Source organism: Octopus bimaculoides, chromosome 4 (assembly GCF_046866305.1).
Source record: "Octopus bimaculoides isolate indiv1 chromosome 4, ASM4686630v1, whole genome shotgun sequence".
NCBI lineage: Eukaryota > Metazoa > Mollusca > Cephalopoda > Octopoda > Octopodidae > Octopus > Octopus bimaculoides.
Window position 1 is genome coordinate 43,736,886 of NC_142931.1, and position 22,817 is coordinate 43,759,702.

Genomic DNA, 22,817 nt, shown 5'->3' on the forward strand with positions numbered 1-22,817 from the left:
ATAAGTATACTTATAAGGAGTATTGGGTGAATGTACCAGCTGAGAGATTTAAGATATAGAGATATATAGGTATCTTTCTGTGGATACTCCAGTTGAAAAGAGTTAGATAAAGAGAAATGATGGCAAAGACGTGTTGGGATGTGCCATTGAAGGACATTGGGAGTGGTGAGAATAGGTTATGTAATATAGAGGCTTGAGCTGGGTGACAAGTAAATAGAGAGAAATATAAGAGAAACTTTGGGGGAGGGGGACTTGTAAATATGTGAGGGTATTTAGGGTGACAGGTGGAGACAGTAGGCAGTGGGGAAGACAATGGGACGTGAAAGTTGGTTAAGGTGGGAGAAGAAAAGTAACTGAGAAGGGTAAGGAGTGTAGTAAGTGCCAATTCTGCTCTTAGGTGATAGAGGAAGTGATGGGTGTTACAGGATGAAATGTTGGGTGGGGAAGGGCAGAGCCCCTCACAGACAAGCATTATTAAGGTGGTTGGTGTGTGTGTGTGTGTGTGTGTGTGTGTGTGTGTGTGTGTGTGTGTGTGTGTGTGTGTGTGTGTGTGTGTGTGTATCTCATATACATACATATATAACAGTTGCAGAGAAAAACAACTCACCTTTGGTACTAATTCTTGCAATAGGTTCCCCAGCCCGGTCTTCTTTACTCTTATATAAAGAAATAGTATATTCTCTAAAGACGCAATAATAACGCTTAAAATTCTTCAGAGTGAACTTTTTGGGTCTAAAAATAAAAAGACGTTCTATTAGAGAAAATATTAAAAAAAAAAAAGTAAAATAAGCACTACAATTTCCATACAGACAACACAAAAATTCACTAAATACTGATTTCTGACATCAGCATAAAGCTATAGGCACATGGCTCAGTGGTTAGAGTGTCGGCCTCACAATTACACGAGTTGCAATGTCACTGGTGCCAAGCTGTATCAGCCTTTGCCTTTCCCTTGGATGACATCGGTGACCTGGAGAGGAGAGGCTGGTATGCATGGGTGACTGCTGGTCTGCCATAAACAACCTTGTGCCTTAGAGAGTAACTTTCTAAATGTAATCCCATGGTCTTTTATGACCAAAGGAGGTCTTTTACCATATAAGGCTATAATTGGTGATAGCAGGGTACTTCGTATAGAGGATTGCAGTACCCGACTCATCTTGTTTTCACTGACCCTGAAACAATGAAAGGCAAGATCTACTTTAAAGGGATCACAACTCAGCAATGCAATTTATTTTTCTCTGCTGCTCTGCTGAATCTGCTAACCATTGTCTTCACCAAATAATATAGGGGCCACATGGCAACTGCTTGGTCAAACCTCATCCCCAACTTTTTGATAGCATGAGCTGGATGAACTGCTACGTGTTTTTAAAGTGAATACGTTTTGGTTTAATTTTATCTAATATAAATCTAATGTACAACTAGTTATAGACACTGAAGAAATTTAAATAGAATATCTGCCTCAATACTTCACTGTGAACTGAAGCTAAAAACAAGTATTGTTATCAACCAAATACTGATTATTGAAAAATGGCGAGGGGAAAAAAAAAAAAAAAGCAGAATATCACCATTTAACATATTTTCCAAACTGGTATGGCATGGATGGTTCAACAGGAATTAAGATAGAAAACTATGCCAGACCATGTCTGCTCTAGCATGGTGGCAACCAATTTAGAGAGTGTACCAGGTGCTTTTTATAGGGCAGCACCACCAGTGAGACCATCAAGTCATAAGTAAGACTCTTCAACCAAGGGATACAGTATTGGGAGAGGCAGCTTTATGCCAGATGGTGAGAAGTTTTATTTTTGTCTTAAGAGGGTCTTCACAAACAAATACAAAAACAAATTGTGTGGGTATACACAAATATGCATGCACACACACACACACACACACACACACACATGAGAAACAGTAAGAGAAGGTTAAAAACCTTACTTGAATATTTTGATGAAAGCGTCTAACTCTGGTACGTTTGTGATGTCATTTGAAGAAGGGGCCGTTGTCCCTTCCAAAGACTCTTTCAATTCTTTTAAGGCAGAATCAATATCATCCTCTTCTTGGCCGTCAGTTTGATCAAATATTTCAGGTTGTGGGTTTTGACTCTCCAATTGGACTTGTAACTGAGAAAAGAAACATTTTTTTAATACAAGGTTTTTGTTATTTTATATGCTTATTGTAATTTTCTTTTACTTTATAGCTAGCATTTCTAATTAACTTCAGCAGCTTAAAAGAAAAAAAAATAAAGTTGAACAAGCTTTAACATCTAAGATTTTAGAAAATGGCAGTTAAAAAACTGCCAATACACAATGATTTATAACATGTACAGATGACTGGCAGATTGCCTAATCCAACAACACAATAACTTCTCTATGTCCTCTCTACTATAAATGCAGAACAATAATGAATGCAGCAATGCCTCTCATTGGGTCAAGAAGTACAGAATAGCATTAAAGAAAAAAGGTGAGCGACATCAGCGTAACCAGGTCAATCAATTGCTTTAAGAACATTACAAACTAAATTTAATTTGAATATTTAGTTTTACTTCGGAAAAAGGTCTCTTTGTTTAGAACAGCGACAAATGCAAGGATTTGGTGTGTGTGTGTGTGTGCCTTGGTGTGTGTGTGATGTGTGTTGGTGTATGTGTTGGTTGTGTGGTGTGGTGTTGTGGTGTGGTGTGGTGTTGTGGTGTGGTGTGGTGTGGTGTGTGTGTAAGCATGTATGTCTGAGAGTTTAACATTAAAAAAGTTCCTATGGCCAAACACTGAACCTGTCTTAAGCTCTAGACTTGCTTCAAGAATAATAGCTGAGCTGGTTTTAAGTAATTGAAAAATAATTTTTTTTTTAAAAAAAGGCTTACTTTTCAATTAACAAGTTTTCAATATATTTTAAGTGTTTTGAAGTTTAGATAATTTCATCCATGACCTAGAGTGAACTAAATTCTATCAATTAGTCATGCCTCAAGGCACTATTTATTTATAAGGTAAGAAATGATAAGGTTGTTATAAACGACAATCAATTGCTACCAGAAACTGAAAGCAGATGGTAAATTCACTTTCTGAGGATTTAGCACAATGAATATGAGAACAGATTACTCTTAAACTCAAGTGTGGTATAACTGTTAATACCAAGGTTTATACTATAGTGTAATATTGGTTTAAAGTAGAAAGGAAAGAGTATTTTAGGTTTTTTTTTTTTTAAAGAAGGAGGTAAATTTATAGGAAGGGATATAATCAATTGAATTGGTTCACAAGATGTTACTGGTATTTACTTCAAGTTTGAACTTTGAAAATAAATGAAGGAAGCTTAATAGAAAATACCTTCAATTGCATAAAACATCAATAGGTTTTCAAATAAACAAGCAATCTTTTTATATAAGTTCAACAAAAAATTATATAGAAAATGACGTTTATTTTAACCTCACCACCACCACCACCACCACCACCACCACACATCTCACAACAACCACCACAATCATCATGATCACCACCACTAACATCTGTTTCTCCAATCTTGCAAGGTTTTTCACCCACATGAATATATTAACGCATTAACTGTAGAACAAATGGAGGAGTCTTCACTTTCAAAGTCTAGTCAAATCTTAAATCTCTGCAATACAAAGTACTATTGCCACACGTTCTACAATATGAACTACAGTAGAACATTTTCTGTACAGAAAGTACATAATTTATAGGTCTCCTCTAAACAAGACGGGTTCCACCCATGTCAATTTTTCCAAGTCTATGACACCACCTGGGACAGGCTTATCAGTGATGTGATGGCCTTATTGAAGGAAGTACAATTATGGGAAAAAAAAAATTTACAGCAAGACTCCACCAACATAAGGTAATATTCAAAGCATGAAAAATGTTTGTCTCCAGCCAACAAAGTAGTACATACAATTATGGGTTTGTCTTTTACATTAATGGTTTTGTGCTAGCATGAAATATAGAGAAAGCAATTTAATATATTAAAAGTTTGAAAAATATTTTCCTTCTAAAATTATGATTCTGTATCTAAGTGCTCTGAAACCAACCTATATAAATTATTTGCGGACTCACAGAATCAAGAGGACCCATGCAAACAGATCGAAATGGAAAAGGAAAGAAAAGCTACAGAGAGAGAGAGAGAGAAAGAGAAAGAAAGAGAAAGAGTAGAGCATTGAATGATTATTCCAAAAGAAAGCTGTTCTCACCTGTAAGCCAGCAAACATTACCATCTCTTCTTCAGTACAGTCTATTTCTTCGGATATCAAAGCCCATTTAGCTTGCTCATAGATTTGGTTTATTCGGACACTGTCATACTTTAAAAAAATAAATAAAAGAAAAGAAAAATTACATTGTTATTTGCTGTCCATTGCACACAAGTCAACAATGTATTTATTTACAGGTACAGGTTTTAAAAAAGATATTTAATTGCTAACTATATATTTCTTATAGTCTTTCATTTCCCTAACTTTGAAGTTTGTTCAAGAAAATTTTGAAATTCTAAAGTTGTAATTTAAAAGCAAAATTTTAAAACCGTGAGGAAACAATTTTTTTATTTTTTTAAACTCTTTTGGTCAAGATAGCAAGGACAATGCTCAAGACTCATTTTGAAGCTTCCTAAACTGGAGGTCTGACCTGAGTGCTTGCAACAGAGCAGAATCTGCTAAAGTAACTAAAGAGCCAAGTGGAAGTGTTACACTATATGGCAGATTAAGTACCACCCAAGTATGCTGAAGTAGAATTTTTTTTTACTCAGAATGCAAAGAATAGGAACAAATACTCCAAGACAGAGCTAACATTCTGACATTTCTGTCAATCTACAGACCAAGTTGATAACAACACTCGAAGGATGAAAGGATAAGTTGGCCATGGTGGGATTCAAACTTAAAAGACACGATGCCAGAATAAACACAAGGCATTTTGTCCAAAACTCTAATGACACTACCAACTGAGAAAGAATACAAAGAGTGTGAAAAGATGAGAGATTAGGGCAGAGAGAGAGATCAGAGGCAAAAGCAAAAAAACAAAAACCAAACATACATGCATGTGCACAGCAATCAAGTAATCAGTATCTGAAATTTATATTTCTCACAGCTGTTTCATGACGGTTCTGTTGACTATAGATTAGCTGCTAGAAAATGTGTGCAATATATATTTATTCAATACTCTTCTCACTAGTATAACAACAGACTGGTGTGTGTGTGTGTGTGTGTGTGTGTGTGTGAAAAAGGGAGAAGGAGAGATATTTATTTTGCTGTATGCAGATTATGTCAGTGAATGTGTATGCATAGTAAGCTTGAGTGACATGCACATATGTAAGTCCATGTATGTAGGTCTATTTGCATGCAGTATTAAAAGTGCGTTTGTATATGAGAACAGTGTGTGTGTGTGTGTGTGGAGCAACAGTAACAAAATCAAACAATAACTTCCATCATGCACACAAAAGCTGTTAACAAGACATTGTAATAAAAATATTTATTATGAATATAAACATATGTATTGAACAGTCAAACTATAGTTGTTCCACTGACACACACACACACACACACACACACACACACACACACATGTAGACTCTACAACTATAGACACAAACTATAACTAACAGACAGACATGCAGACAGCTAAAAATACTGATCACCCCCCCCCCCCCCCCATTAAAAGCAGACCCATACATACAAACACTGACCATCATCCAAACAAACATAGGCCGGTGCATACACACAGACCCACACATACATTGTTTGCAGCATGTTTATAGCACATCAATAGCTAGCAGAATCAATAGCTTATACTTTTGTATCCCACCAGCATCACTATCACCACCACCACCACCCTGCTGCTCTCCCAGCCAGCCATAGAGGATGGAGTGGGAGAGGGAAGAAGCAGCATGGTGCTATCATCAAGATTGGTAGTAGTTGCCACAAAATATACATACATATACACATGTATACAGAAACACACAATATATACATTATACACACATAACTGACAGTCATAGTAATGGTGGTCAGTATTGTAGATACAAGGAATGGTAATTGACACAAGAACTAGAAAAGGATTGGAGGAAGTACATGACTTCAATAGAAAATCACTCCCCTATCCCCACTTCCAACCAGCCAGATCTGTTAGTGTTTAAGCACCACACTACATCCTATACTATCAACTACAAGTGGAAAACAACTTGTGATGACAAGGAGGAAACTGTATGACATTTCATTGCAATAAGAATTCTATAGAGTAACAGCACAAACAAGTGTGCAATAGCTGAGTTTAGGGGATCATTCATGCAATGGCTAGCCATTGTTATTTTCTTAGATCATTATTATAATATCACTATTATTATAAGGCAGCGAGCTGGCTGAATTGGTAGCATGCCAGGAAAAATGCTTAGCAGCATTTTATCCATCTTTACATTCTGAGTTCAAATTCCACTAAGGTCAACTTTGCGTTTCATCCTTTCGGTGTCAATGAAATAAGTACCAATTGAACATTGGGGGGGGGGGGGGGGGTCGATGTAATCAACTTACCCCACCCCTGAAATTGCTGGCCTTGTGTCAAAATTTGAAATTATTATTACAATAAAAATAAAAATGAATTTAGGCTAGAATAGTTTATGAAAACTTTATGGCAATACATAGTCAACTACCCACCACTATCATGTCAACCACAGAAATTTAATGCTACCCAACCTTTAACACAAATATTTCATGAGAAGTTTTTACTAGTGTTCTCGCTTATGGGTTGTGGTTGTTTTAAGACAACTGTGTTGGGATGATACACAAAAAAAAAAGTTCATGTAGTGTCTTTATGGATTGGGTTTCACTGTCATGCAGCACTTTATACACACTTGATTTCTGTATATCCCTATGAAGAGATTATTTCCTTCTCAAAAGAACAGTTTTAGCCTATTAGCTGTGAAAATGCATCCAGGAGATAAAAAAATAAGAAATAAAGAACAGATGAGGTTACTTTGGTCATGATGACGACATCATCCTTAACTTAATATCTATATTTTCATGAATTAAAATTTGCAAATTAACTTTTGTCACCAGTTTTGTTATGACTAATACACATAGACCATGCTGTGGTAGAGAAAGCCTCCAGCCAATGAACCCGTGACAAAATCAGGAACATGTGAAGAGATTTGGACTACACAAGTCAACTTACAAGCTATCCTTCAAAGAGGGTAGAAATGGAATAAGCAATTTTTAATCCAGCTATAAAAAACTGAATGGTAAAATAGCATGATGAAATGCAATCAGTTCATTAGATAAGATGGACAACAAGCTTCACCATTGTTCTCAGTTATGTGCATCAGGTAATGAAGGACTGCAGGAGACAGCAAAATAACTGCACAGTGGCTGATGAGACACTGGGAAACCCAAACCCATGCCAGTATAGAAAAAAAAGACATAAAATGATAATGTCATCTGTCCTAGATACTACCTGATATTTGTTTTTGAAATACTTCTTTCTCAGACTCCACTTACATTTCAAACCAATGAGGGAACCTGTATATCATCACTCAAGCTAGAAATAACCAAATCTCCCTCAAATCACACAATCCTAGAATCAATTATGCCTGGAAATAAAGAAAAAAAAGGCTGCTTGGCCAAGGATGACCTAGAACTAGACGACAGTTCCAAGGAATATATCTTCAAACCTTTAACCAGCCCTATACAGCCTAAATATTTTATTTTTCTGGTCAAACTGGCTAGATCATTCTAAAAATAAACAATTATATCATTGAAATCTCAAAGCTATAACTCATGATTAACTCCAAACAATGTGAATGAGCACCACATTTGGCGAAATAGGAAATAATTTCTAATATTCACATCTAACCTAAAGCATGTCTACTATGCAACACTGATGGTTCTTCTGCCCCACCCCTACCCGCCAAAAAACTGCAGAAACATGTATTTGGGAAGATGAAGTTTTATTCATAGGTTTCTTCAATCATGAATGGCCTGGGGTTTAACAACAATAACTAAGCACTTCTTTGCATAGGAGAACCATCCATCCCTATTAAATATTCATGTCAAAACAGACATCTGTCTGGTGTGCTGGCCACAGAATTTTATACCAGGCACTTATTCAATTAATACATGCTAAAATTGTTCTCCAAAGTCTCAAAGAGCATGGATCATACACAAGCTATATATTATATTTCAAAGATATTATGTAAAAGATAAGAGTCACGGCTTGAGGTCAGTATAAACCTATTATGAATAAAACGATTTTATCGCCAACAATTCAAACATTTGACAAAACATTGAAATAGATTCATAAAAATCCAGCCTTCACATTGGGGGGGGAAACTATCAACACTAAGAAATTACAAAGCAATGAAAACCTACTTAAGAGCTACTAGAGAACAAAATTAAAATAAAATTAAAAAAATAGAGAACTGCAAAAATGAGATACTATTTCTAAAAGGAAAAATTGCTTCATTTGAAAGACATCACTACACAACTAAAATAATGGAACACTGGACTTTTCAGTTCAGATCCCGACAGGTTAATTTGCCTAGGCATCGATATAGAAAAAAAAAAAAAAAAAAAAAAAAAGATAAAGTACCAGTAATAAGATTATTCAGAATTAGATTACTCTTTCCCTCTGTTTCTCTTAAAATTTTACTTGAAGAGTAAGAAATAAAGACAGAAAATGATGAGTTGATTTTTAGCCCTTACAAATCAGGACTAAGATCATTTATACAGTGTATTCAAAACCTACATTATCTAAAGTGTTCTTCCTGTTTTTAATATAGTGCTGTGATTTGAGGAATATTTAGTTACTATTTTTATGGTCAAGACTATGTCGGACATTAGCTGCATCAAACTCCCCAGTCTGGAAGAGACAGTAAAGGTTATAAGGTGCTACGCCTTCCCTAACGTTAAAAAAAAGAAAAGAGGGTTGTCTTGAAATATGCTTTCATAAAGTTATTAAGCAAATGATATTAAAAGATAGTACACAAAAAAATTATCAACACTAACCTTTGGACTGAGGTCATAGAATGTGAAAAACTTAAACCTAAGTAAAAGTAGATGTCTTTCACGGATACCTTGTTCCATTAATGAAATTGAAGAATCAAGCCATCTGTGGGGGGGAAAAAAAAAATTCCATGAGATTTTTTAGTATAAACATCAAACAATATTTTCTACATGTAAAAGAGAAGGTACATGGTTTAATGGTTATGGTGTTGCACTCACTATCACAAGGTCGTGGTTTCAATTCCAAGACTGGTGGTGTGTTGCTTTTAAGCAAAATACTTCAATTTCATGATACTCCAGGCCACTCAGCTGTAAATGGATAAACCCTGTGACAGACAAGTATCTTGTTCAGGGAAAATGTTGGCCCACCCACCTGGCCAATGGGATGCATCATTTGAAGAACTACAACAATGCAAGGAAGAGCATTGTAACCCAGCAGTGTATAACATCCAATAGTATGGTCGATATAGTGATATATATAAAATCCTCATTTATTGTCCATGTTGGCATGGGTTGGACGACATGACAACAGCTGGCAAGCTACACCAGACTCCAGTCTGATGTGGCATGGATTCTACAGTTGGATGCCCTTCCTAATGCCAACCACTTTACAGAGTGTTAAGAAAGACATCCAGCAATAACACATTATTAGACTCAATTCCGAAAGTTTTTAAGGGCAGAGGCAAAACCTGAAATAAAATATTAGGTAGTAATATCAGTCTACCTCTCATACAGTTACTTTTTGCAAACCATTTCAGCCTTGAGTCTATTAACTGTGTAGCACCAACAACCATATGTCGCATGCATTACAGTAATAATTTTACACATCCACTAATTTGTTTGGAACAAGTTCACTTATTTTTGCTTGTTTTGTGTGTGTAATATATATGTACTTTCAAAGCATTCAAGTTCATGGAATATCTTATGTGCCCCCATGGGGCCATTTCATGTTTTGTAAGCAAATATGTCACAGAGAATATTTTTGCCAGAAGTCTAATACTCACTGTTGTGAATCATTCACGTTGTGAAATGTATACCTTTACCTATAAAATATGTATGTATGTATGTATGTATATATAGGTAATGGTTACAGTGTGAAATTTTTAATCCAAAGTTAGCACTGAACAGGAGGCAATTAGCAATGCTGCTGGCTAAAGAAATATTTGCGCAAAAGAATACATTAAGTAGTGCAGCATAATCTCACTAGTTTGGTTAAATGCCACAGGGAGCATATAATATAAAAAGAAAAGAAAATCCCACAAGAAGAAAACTAGAAAGTAATTAACAGTGAAAATCAGATGATATATATTCATTCATATACCATTATCCTACTGGCATTTAATCAATGGTAAAAGTTGTATTCAAACAGAGAAAATGAAGGTATTGTACTCCTGTTAGATGGGTTTAAAAAATAACACAAAAGGTCATCTGTTGAATTTAATAGCAGAGAGTAAAATGTAGTGCTTCTCTGATAAGCAGAATATTATTCTTTCACTATTATAACATACAAGGAAAATAGATCTATAGCTGTTAGGAATGCAAGAGTTAGAATAAAAAAAATTAAAAAATAAAAAAAAGTTGCATTTTCAAATCATCATCGTTCAATGTCCGCTTTCCATGCTGGCATGGGATGGACAGTTTGACTGGGGACTGACAAGCCAGAAGGCTGTACCAGCACTGCAGAAAATAAAATTCATAGATATAAGCATATATACATGCACCTATACATACATGAGCACATGCGCGCACGTGTGTGCATGTGCGTGTGTGCATGGTCATGTGGCTAAGAAGTTTATGCATATATAGAACTAAATAAAATGATTTAATGAGTATGCAAACTGCAAAACCATGTATGGATGTGTAGAATATGCATATATAAATAAGTATTTGAATGCAGTTATGTTTGTGTCGCTTTGTGCAGATATGGGAAATTTGGCAAGAGTTAAACTGAATGCATTGCACAAGTGCATCCACAGGAAAAAGATAATATATGTGCTGATGGGAATATATGAAGACAAACATCTCAACACATGTAGCAACAGACACACCATACAGGTTATTTTTAAATGTATGTAATGTGAAAATGAGTGAAACTAAGAGCATGTGCAAGATATATAGATCTAACAAGACTGCTACACAAACCAGACAATATGTAATACACAATTCGCAAAGATTCACAAAATAAATAAATAAATAAACTTTAAACATTGCTAATATATCCTTACCCTTTATTCATTCTGGCCTTTTCTGCAAAGGTCTTTGGACGCAACAGCAGATTGAAAGCTTCCTTGGTAGGTTTATGAGGACCATTGAGCAATATTTGCTCATAGCCTCCATCTAAGTGCAGGCTGTGCATTGATCCTGCAAAATAGCTGTTGTTGGCATTAAATGTGTTTTGAGGAGAGTTGGATGATAAACTATGTACGCTACCAGGACTGTGATGTAACGTGCTCTGAAATGAGACATAAATGATGAAATTAAGTCATTGGAAAATATCAGAAGTTTATATTTATTCACATTGTACCAGTATCTAGTCACACAAACACACAGTTTTATACAAGATTGCACATAATGGCAGAAGTAGAAGAGGATAAGATATGGAGTACTAAGTCACAATGCAAGTGTCTCGTATCTGGGCAGCACAATTATATATACCTCAGTTGATCTAGCTATCAGACAGAGATAGAGATATCTAATCTTCTAAGGATGTTACCAGCAAAGGATGTTATGTCTATGAAGAGATTAATCTTGCCTACGTAATATGATGAAATCTGATCTCAGGTTTGTCCTAATTAAGATACTTTGAAAGCATTCACATTTTTTCATGTGCATTGTTTGCACAAATAAGTAGTCATTCGTAAATATGTTGGGAGACAAATGCTCAAATACAAGCATATAGCAACAGATACTCCAAACAAGTTACCATTTGTTTCAAATATAACTCACATTCCAACAATATGGATAGTTACTAGAGGCTATAGAAAAGTCTATAAAACATATCCAAGGTAACGGAATTTGATAATGCATTTTCAGTTGATGTTCACCAAAATTTCTATTCTCTGTATTTCAGAAACAATTAAATCAGTCATCTATCTTCAATACTAAACTAAATTAATCTGATTTCTTCAAAAATGTTAACAAACATACTGTATTGCTGTCATCAGCAGTAAAGACTATCTTTACAAATGAATATAGAATGGTTCAACCTTAAGCCAATCTTTTTCTAATCTGTAACCACAATTAACAGTGCCAAATTTGAACTGCCCTGCAAACTAACGAAATATTTATACAATCTTCCTACTGACTTTAACAGTAAACTATTTACAGCTAGATTGGCTGCACCATTTAAGAGTTAGATATTTAGGTCATGGATTCAATATAGCTGTGATGAAGCTAACAAACCTGTATCACTTCATCCTGCAGTCCATCTATAGTTACAACACTATAAGCAGAGAGGAATGGATGGCAGAATTGGTAGAGTATCAGACAAAACATTTATTTCTTGATTCCAAATTCTATTCATGCTGACAGTGTGATTTGACATCAAATTGTGGGTCAATATTAGTGATTACACACTTAACAGGTGCTACTCAATATAGATGACCAAAGTGAAATGGCTAAAATCAGTAAAACAGGTGTATTGTTGTTCAAGATTATTTGGAAATGATTCCTTAACATTCTTCAATCATGCTTGATGTGCTTAGCTTGTACATCCTTTTGCTTCACAGAACAAAAAGAAAACAAGACAAGTGTCTGAACACAACATACCTGTGGTGAGCGGTTTGAGTGTGGGCTGTAAAAATCAAGACTATTTGAGGAGTTATTGTGGCTGTTTGGAGAATCAACATATGGACTCATTGGTTGCTTTTGTCGATGACGTTTATGTTGAACAGGGATAAGTGTGTTTTTCTTCAGATCTTCTTTTTCTAATTTCCTCATCAGCGAAAGTTCTTCAGGATGGCGGATTCCTGAGAAGGAAAGAATTAAAAGAGTTTATATAAAATATAATTACTGGGTGCTCATTTAAGACTTCTTGAATGCTCTCAAATTCATACCTATGTTTGCTAATCTCTAATTAGACAAACATGAGATAAGACAGTTCTAACCTTATACTCTATGTTATAAGAGGTTATCACATGCAAGACAAGAGGGAAATTTATTAGCTGCATACCCCTGTTATTAACCCTTTAGTGTTCATATTACTGTCAAATGTTATTTTATTCATATTATTTAGAATTAATCATGCATTATCTTGTAGCTTTAAGATTTTGATGATGTGATTGTTAATTCTTAGAATGACATTGTTGGGTAGGTGTGACATGCCAGATCTGGTCAGTTTTAGCAAAATATTTGGGCTGGATACGACCAGTTTAAATGCTAAGGTGTTAAGTTTGCTTCACAACCGTGGGATTTCAGATTTGCCCCCACAGATTAGTGCCATGAGCAGGTCTTTTCTACTCTTGCTTCAAGTTAACCAGTTCCCTGAAGAATGGAAATTGGTAGATGGGAGTTAAGAAACGCTTGTGTATGTTTACATGCAGACACAAATGTGAGCATATTTTACCAGCATCTTGAAACTGGTTATAAAGATGCTAGTGGCTTGTGAAAACATGTCTGGCTATAAAGGTGTTCACCGTTTAAAGGATTAGGGAAAATAGCTTACTTGAAAACAAATGAGGGTTAGGTACATGAAGAGCATCCAGATGTTGAAAAATTGCTAAGCTTTGACTGACAAATGCCAGCATGGAGAAGTGAACATTAAAATGGTGATAATTAAGCAAGCCTATGAGACAACTAGAAAATGTTACTGCCTTGCTAATCTAATGGCTTCAGAAAATGTATAGCCTTAGTTCCACAGCTACAAACCAAATCATTTAAAATATGGATTCACAAGAAAATCTCACACTGTCATTAGATAAACTAAAATAACCACTTTCAGAACAGAACAAATAACTTAGAATATACAAATTATACCAACTAATCTCATCACTGAAAAGCATAATTGGTGTCGAAGAAACTTCTGTTAACAACTGAGATAGTTTATTTGGTTCTTTATAGACATTCATTTTAGAGAATCTCAAATTACAATCTTCTGATTCAATTTTATTTTGTAAAGAATGGAGGATTATTTCTGCACAGTGTGAATCTAAGACATGAAAAGAGATTGATTTATCAAGGAAAGACAAAACCAATGTGTAATAGTAGCTGAATAGAAGCTTATCTATGGTGGCTATTCAAATTGGTTTTAGAGCCACCTAATGAAATTACTGCTATGAGTTAGTATATGTAATTAGATATTTAAAACCTAGAATAAATATTTCAAAAATTTAAAGGAAACAGTAGCAGTATCTTCTATATTGAATTTGAATTCTTCCAAAGTCCAACATATGAATGAAAATTCTCTTTTTGACATTCAAACAACTTTCACAATATCTAAACACAATAAATGAATGACAACTAGTGATTGCTGATGACAAAAAAAAAAATAAATAAATAAATAAATAAAAGAAAAACAATATAAAACAAGTACAACTTCATATTTATAACTAGGACCTGCAAAGTGATGCTATCAAAAATAATTACACTTATAAAATTCCCCAATGTTCAATATAATTTTATGTTATTAACATAGTTGAATTTAAAACAGTACAGTAAATCTCTCTGCAATCTGCATAAAAGCTGGTCTTGTACATGCTAAAGCCAACATTAAAAATCTGATTGTGCTATGTGATGAATTTTGAAGTAGGATAGAAAGATGAAACATAATCAGAAACAATAGTCAGAAGAGGCTAAATAATTAAAAACTGTTCTCAGATCAAGTACTTGGGTGACTTGCCATTGCCATCTCAGTCGAAATGTGCAAAAAGAAACATTTGCTCAATTATACAATATTCATGTACCGCCTGACTGGCCTTCGTACGATTTTCGAGAGAGATCGTTGCCAGTGCCCCTGGACTGGCTCTTGTGCGGGTGGCACATAAAATACACCATTTTGAGCGTGGCCGTTGCCAGTACCGCCTGACTGGCCTTCGTAGGATTTTCGACCAAGATCGTTGCCAGTGCCCCTGGACTGGCTCTTGTCCGGGTGGCACATAAAATGCACCATTTTGAGCGTGGCCGTTGCCAGTACCGCCTGACTGGCCTTCGTAGGATTTTCAAGCGAGATCGTTGCCAGTGCCCCTGGACTGGCTCTTGTGCGGGTGGCACATAAAATACACCATTTTGAGCGTGGCCGTTGCCAGTACCACCTGACTGGCCTTCGTGCTGGTGACATGTAAAAGCACCCACTACACTCTCTGCGGTTGGCGTTAGGAAGGGCATCCAGCTGTAGAAACTCTGCCAAATCAGATTGGAGGCTGGTGTTGCCATCCGGTTTCACCAGTCCTCAGTCAAATCGTCCAACCCATGCTAGCATGGAAAGCAGACGTTAAACGATGATGATGATGATGATGATGATTTACAGCTAAGTAGACTAAGCCAGCAAGAGTTAATTGTGTTAAACATGAGTTTATATTTGAATATATTGTAACATACTTCCAATAGCAAATTTCAAACAAGCATTCTGAAATTTACAAACTTTTTTTCTTTTTAATATTTATTTATTTATTTATTTTTTCACAACAAATTTCAGAAATTACTTTTAATCTTCAGAGAACTGATTATAACTGCCACCACAGAAAAGACATGGGGTTGGAAGAAGCAAGGGAGATAGAAATGGCTTAAATTTTAAAAAGGTCAGAGACAAAAAAATGTATCAGAACAAGAAATTGCTCTTCCACATGACCTTTAATTATGTACTCTGCAGCGAGAACATATACAGAGTTGTGACACTGCTAATACTTCTAGATTTGACAACAGCATTTACAGAGACAGACACACATCTACAGTACCCGTGAACTGTCATAACAAGCTTGCATGTTGACAACCATATGCAGAGTGTATGCCGTGTAGTTTTGTCAATACATTTTTATAAGGATGCGTATACATGATTTATGCCTAAGGGTTGATTTTGTGCGTAAATTCTTGTCTATGTACATACACACCCCAGTTGATATGTATAGAATAGGCACAGTTGTAGATCATGTAGAAATGCTCTGAGCAAGAGTTTAAAGTTATGTCAGGAAAATGATTACAAGGTGTTTCTTATTACTTATCTGATAATGAAGCCACTAAACATAATAAACACAAGCTATTAAAATCATCACCATTTCAACAGCTAAACCCCTGCTATCCTATATAAATGTTACATGTGATAACAGTTATCCATACAAAGTGTCTATATTAACAAGGTTGTGACAATAACAGTTTAATGAAGATTGCAGTGTAGCACTTGTTAATATTAAGCCTTGATCTCAGTAGCACCAAGAAAGTAGATTTCTTGAAAGCCAATATAATGCTTAGCTTTCAGCCGTGTGCTAAACCTAACTGTTACCTATTTAACAGCAAGGGAGTGTTGGATGTCTTAGTTAAGGATACAACACTAGACTGCTGAATGAACTAATTTGACTAAGAGTAAAAAACTACCCTTTTACTTTACCAGTCCTGCAACACTGACAAATTTTACAAGTTTTGCAGCAGTACTGAAGATTAATTGTGAAAGCTTTCTTACATTTATGACAAGCTCACTCAAGTTCACTGTACAATCACACGGACTTGTAACATAATAGGCAAATTTTTGTTAGGACAGCTTTATGTTGAACATTGCCTTTTGTAAAAAAAAACTAGGAAGACAAAAACTGAAAAGTAACCCATTTATTAACACTATTATCTATGTTATTGTTAGCAATCTTTAATCTTTATATCCTGCTTAACATAGGTGTATTGTAGAACACCCTTATTACCAATGCATTCACCTTGAGATACTCTCATAGATGTCTAGTGTTAAGAAACACAGAAATATTGGAAGCAGACAATCATCTAGCTAGCATTAATAGCAGAACTGCTAGATCACCTGATTTCAGCAAGTTTGCAATTCATCAGCAGCAGGCAACCAGTAAAATCAATGCCTTCAAACAAAAATACTTGTTCTGCCTAAGTTGCCCTGACACGCCTTTGTCATTTCTCATCATCATAACCTGTAAACAACACTACTGTTCACAAAATGAGATGAAAAAGTTGAATGCAAAGAGCCTGAAATAATTGTTTCTAGTTAGGGTACAAGGCTCGAAATTTGGAGTGGGGCTGGAGTTTAGTCAATTACATTATCGGATCTTTTTTAAAACGGGGGGGGGGGGGGGCACATTTTTCATTAATGTTTTACGTAGTGCTTTTGGTACCGAAAGACTTTCAAACTTCGTATACTTATCTATTTTGTGTTATAGAACAGAAAAATATTTTTGTATTCAAATTTATTTCATGTAAAAAATTGTCTTATTTCGATAATTTCAACCAATCACTGACGTCCATTCAGCCGATATACATTAAGTGCCGACTACATAAACAAACGATTCTTCGTTTTATTTGCTTTTTTCATTTTAAATTTGCTTTAACCCTAACCATAACCTTAGGGTTAGGGTTAATTGTTTCAGAATCGTTTGTTGATGTAGTGGCACTTAATGTATATCGGCTGAATGGACGTCAGTGATTGGTTGAAATTACAGAAATACGACAACTTTAACATGGAATAATTTATGGATTTCTTTTTTTTTTAAGAAGACTAAGAGAAAAAGATGTTTTATATGACACATTCTACCAGTGATCCAAGTTTCAAAGTGTTTCGTTAATGAAAAATGTGGCCCCCCTTTTAAAAAAGATCCACATTATCTCCAATACATGACAGGTACTTTATTTATTGACTCCAGGGAGAGGAAAGCAAAGTTAATGAAATGGAGTAGCTGTTAGAATATCAAGGTGTTTCTCTCATTCTTCTATTTGTTTTAGTGCGGCCAGGCTTTTTTTCTTTTTTTTTTTTTTAGCCTGGCACTTCTGTTGGCCTATTTTGTTGAACTGCTATGTTACCAGGCATAAGTGTGCGCGTGCACACAAACAAATAAATAAATGGCCTTTATTTTAGTTTCTATCAAATTCACTACCAAGATTTTAGTCAGCCCTAGGCTATAGTAGAAGGTACTTTCCCAAAGTGCCATGCAGTAGAACTGAATCCAGAACCAGGTGGTTGGGAAGCAAACTGTACCACACAGCCACATTTGTACCTATGCTGGGCAGAGCAGCTTTTAATTGGATGTGTGATTAGTGAAGTGGTTGTAATAGGTTATGTGGTTAGCAGTGTCACCAATCAAATCCATTTCTATTAAACCAATGTGAACATCTATCTTAGTGAATAATTATATGTAGAGACGTTGAAATAAAGTGAAAAAAATCACTACTATTATAGAGACTATAAAATTTAGCTTTATGAAGAGTAATTAAAGTTTCAAAAAATTTCATTAAAGGTCTGCTTCAAATATCAGCAAAAGTTGAAAGTCACTTAATATTTTCCGTGTATGTGGCTTATAATACATCCATTTTCTATAATATGCTAGAAAGTTTCTATGAAAATGAAAAACTGAAATGAACACTTCTCTAATGCTCAAAAGTACAAAGTATAACCACACTTGAACTGTAATGCTTTTTATAAGCGGAAAAAATGCATTGGCTAAAAACAGCCAGTTAATACTATATCTACTACAAACAAATGAGATGAAGCGATATTTGAAAATGTCTGCAAAAACCATGGGTAAAGCACTTTTTTCCAAACCAAACCATTAAAATGAAATGAATAAAAATAGCTTGGCACCAGCTATCTTCATCCAAGATGAAACTGTGCAGAGCAATGATGACGTAACTGAAGAATTTTTAACATTTCACATATGTAAATAAACTTAAAACTTTGTAATGTATGACTTGTTGCATTCAACTATGCTGTTGTCAGCTCATAAAAGAAGTAAAGAAGGTAAAGGTTGCTCTGTCCAACAGTTACATAACAGATTAACATGAAAATAGCTCATTAGTGACATGATTCCTAATACAGAGGCTGGGAAAAGATATACAGTAATGGGTGATAGTGTGGTAAGGGAATGTTTGAGATAAGGGCACTGGTACGCAGGAGAGATGATTGATGAAGGGAAAGGTGGGAGTAAAATAAATATTAGACACACTGATAGAATGATTGCTTGACATTTTCTAAAAGGTCATCAGTGTATATATAAATCAGTTTAATGATAGATGAGTGGGGAAGGGATTAGAGAAACACCAGAAAATTAAACAGTGAGAAAACCCATGGAGTCAAGATGAAAAAAAAAAAATTTACATAAAAACGGAAAAAAAAAAAAAAAAGGAAGCAGTATATGAGAAGAGAAAAGAGAGAGAACTAGGTATGTACACACTCAGCAGAAAGAAATACAGACCCTCCAATTACTGGTAGAATTAGTTGTTTTTATTTAATAAGTACAGGTTTTAATTTAGACTATTAATGCAATGTTACATATTAAAAAAAAAAAGAAATCATAGTATGTAAATCATATCTAGGGGTTTTAATTTATACCAACTGGTACAGAAGGAGCATAGTAAATCACACTTAAGACCTACAGAGCTGAAATTTCATTTTGCTCACTTGATGGAATATAGCTGAAGAAATACATTTACTCAATGGTTCAGACAATCTATTAATAGATCTACATTTGGTGGCATGATGGGGGTGTTTTTCATTACTCATGAGTGGAATATAGTACATTTCCACTCATATTTAACAAATGCTAAAAATCATAATTCCAGACTCCAAGTAGTTCCATCAAAAGTATATCTTCTAATTAATACTATTAAGTGAAAATATCTTTAATATTATGGGAAAACAAAAAAGGAAACTGTGAGCAAATATTCTTCAGTTCTTTCCTTCCTGGATGTAATCATCCTGATATTAAATGGAACTCAGTTTGTAACATTTTCATAGGGTAAAGTGAAAAACATTTCCTTTGCTCACAGCATTTGGCTCGGAGCCATCTAATAAATTTTGGCATTATGCTATCTAATACATTATTATTTTTATTATTATTAGGTCAATTTTGCTTTTCATCCTTTCAGAATCGACAGAATAAGGTATTAGCCAAGTACTGGGATTTCAGGTATCAACTTCCTTCAAATCAGCTGGCCTTGTGCCTAAATCAGAAACCTGAAATAAACGGCACAGTTAAATATTGATACTGAAGTGAAATGTATTATTGGAAAAACTAAAATACATAAAAACCAGTGAAGTCTTACAGATGTCAAGATTAAACCTATTCAATTCATCTGTTGAAGATGAGAGTAGTAAAACAAGCTACACTCTATACAGCATTATAGCAGCCCTCCACTCTGTTACATGCTGATAATAGTGATTTTTTTTTCAGCTATCTAGTCAAACGGTGGTGGTGGTGGTGGTGGTGGTGATGCTGGTTAGCATTCCAGCACTGACTATTCCACACATGGTCACAAGGCCATATTTACTGCATACCAACACATACCATATTATCTCTAAATGAGAGGGCAACTGAACAAGGTCAGAGTCCTTGACCTGTTACTGAACAGAGAGAAGGGTGCTAGATACATTCATTACCAGCACTTCTACAAATAGACCATACAGTTTAGGTTTGTGGCATACAAGACAGGAACAAAATTTCAAAATATTGAGGAGAAACATATTGTTAAAGATGAGTCAATAGTTAATATAATGTCACTAGAAAGTTTGCTTTTATAGAGTTCATTATCTATAGGATGTGTAACCCTTAGAGGGGGAAAGAGTGATAGGTAGAGTGCAGAAGAGCTATTAAAAGCCACTTTATAATATACCAATCATATTTTAAAAGCTGCAATTAATTATTATTAGCAGCATGACAGAAAAATGTCCAATGCAAAAGACTGCAGCAATGGTGTAGGAGTAGTAGAAAATACATTCATATATTTTTTATTGGTACTAATTAAAAAAAGAAAACGAACCAAAATTTATAATTCAGACCACAGTGCAGGTTTAAGAAACTAGAAGTAGAATAAAATCCAAAGCGACATACGCATTCCACAATATTTAAGATTTGATATTTATGTCCTTGAGTAATTTCATACCAATTATTTTATAAAATCTATTTCATTAACCATCTGACAGATGCCAAATCCAGAAAAAGTATTTTTAAAAATAAGAGTTGTGATTTCACATTTATATCAAACATAAGAACATTATATAAACATTGATAGATACAAAAATATACAAATGTCAAAAGAGCAAACAAAATCAGTTATGAGTGTATATTTTGTAAAGAGACAGATACAATCAATTGTCAAATATATTCAAAATACATGTACATTTGCAAAAACTTGCAGACATACCAGCATGTAAGTTTTTACAAATGAGCATGCAATCACTAAGCACACTCAGATGAAGCGAAACACAAGAGGGATATTCGGAATATCTAGCTTGTATGCAAGATAACTACAATCTAATCACCAGATAAAATAAGTGAACAACTTGACAAACTACTCTACGCTAGGTGCTTGAAACTTCTGGGTAAGTGAAGAGGATTGAACTCCTCACCAGTCCAGATTTATTCTACAAAAGCTTCCTCTCTCCACCAACATTAATCATTTCTTTCTTGGGTTGATAAAATAAAAACACCTGTCCAAACAATGCATCCAACTGAATTAGCTAGACCAGTGATTCTCAACTGGGATCCATATTAGATTTTGTCATTAAAGTTTATGTGCAATAAATTGGTTATACTTCTACAAAACACAAAATATTTTAATTTTCCTTATATGATTCGTAATTATATTTAATTATAAAAATATAATAGGATTTTTTTAATGTCAAATGGTTATGAGAATGCATCCAAGGGAAACAAGAATCAGGGGGGGGGGGGGGTCAATAAGTAAAAAAAAAATGGTTGAGAAACATTGAACTAGACCTTCCTACCTTGTACCTGTGTCAGAAATTCATATTTTTATTACACTGCTCTGATGTGATTTGCCCCACTTCAAATGTTATATGTCAAGTAATTCTTTAGTACTTAAACAGAAATCTCTGAAAATTGTAATCACATATTTATGAAGATTCTGGGTATGCCATCTTCATTTAGCATATCCACAATCAAAATATGACATCTAAAACACTAATCAAATAATACTGTAATGAAAATAGCAGACCAGAGAATTTGTTTAACAACAACTTGGGTTTGTTTAAAACAAATTCATTCCCTTTTTACAGTCCATATTGCAAATGAATCGTTAGATTTCAACCTTATAGTCAAAAAGCTGTAATGAATAGTGATATCTTACATCAGATTATAGTTAATTTGACCAATAAAATGAAAATTCTAAAATTAATAGCAAAATGGTTACAATTCAATGCTTGGCAATTGTCAACATGTCTGAGCATTTTCAAAAGACAGTCTTAACATAAGTCCTCTAACGCCACCATTTCTGGAAGTACTTAATGTCTACTAATTAGTAATTGCAACTGTAATGTCTTCCTTTTTAACTAAATTGCTATCTGAGAATGAGATGTCATCTGTAATCTCTGTATACTCTCTTAGTTATCAGCAGTAAAGCAGGTGGTTGTGAGACAGAAGAGAAAACAATCACTTGGTATGTGACTTTCAGTTCCTTGACAAAGATTAGTAGTCTACACAAGTATTTGGACCCATCAAAGTAGAAAAAAGTCGCAGTTAATTTCAGTGTGCTTTGTGACTGGATCAAATAAAATATTCATTTTTCTGTAATATTATCCATGAGTAAGGGGTTTTACAAGCCATAAAACATTGCAAATGTTTGCAGCCATGGGTGTGCACATCAAACAACGTTTTTCAATTTCAATAGCTTCACTGTTTAGTATGTTGATTGTGCTTGTACAAGTGTACAGCTTTTGGGGATACAGAAT

At 34.7% G+C, this 22,817-nt stretch overlaps 1 protein-coding gene across 4 annotated transcripts in view; it reads right to left on the reverse strand.

The window, feature by feature from the left end:
* Window positions 1-22,817, reverse strand: part of LOC106874000 (fermitin family homolog 2) — a 105,967-nt gene that overhangs the window by 9,817 nt on the left and 73,333 nt on the right. For all 4 annotated transcript variants that reach the window (XM_014921553.3, XM_089350664.1, XM_014921554.3 and 1 more), the window contains 6 exons: window positions 12,746-12,945; window positions 11,203-11,429; window positions 8,981-9,083; window positions 4,190-4,297; window positions 1,933-2,117; window positions 608-732 (listed from right to left, as the gene is read on the reverse strand). In XM_014921553.3, coding sequence (XP_014777039.1) covers window positions 608-732; window positions 1,933-2,117; window positions 4,190-4,297; window positions 8,981-9,083; window positions 11,203-11,429; window positions 12,746-12,945 — 948 coding nt within the window. The remainder of the gene's footprint in view (window positions 1-607; window positions 733-1,932; window positions 2,118-4,189; window positions 4,298-8,980; window positions 9,084-11,202; window positions 11,430-12,745; window positions 12,946-22,817) is intronic.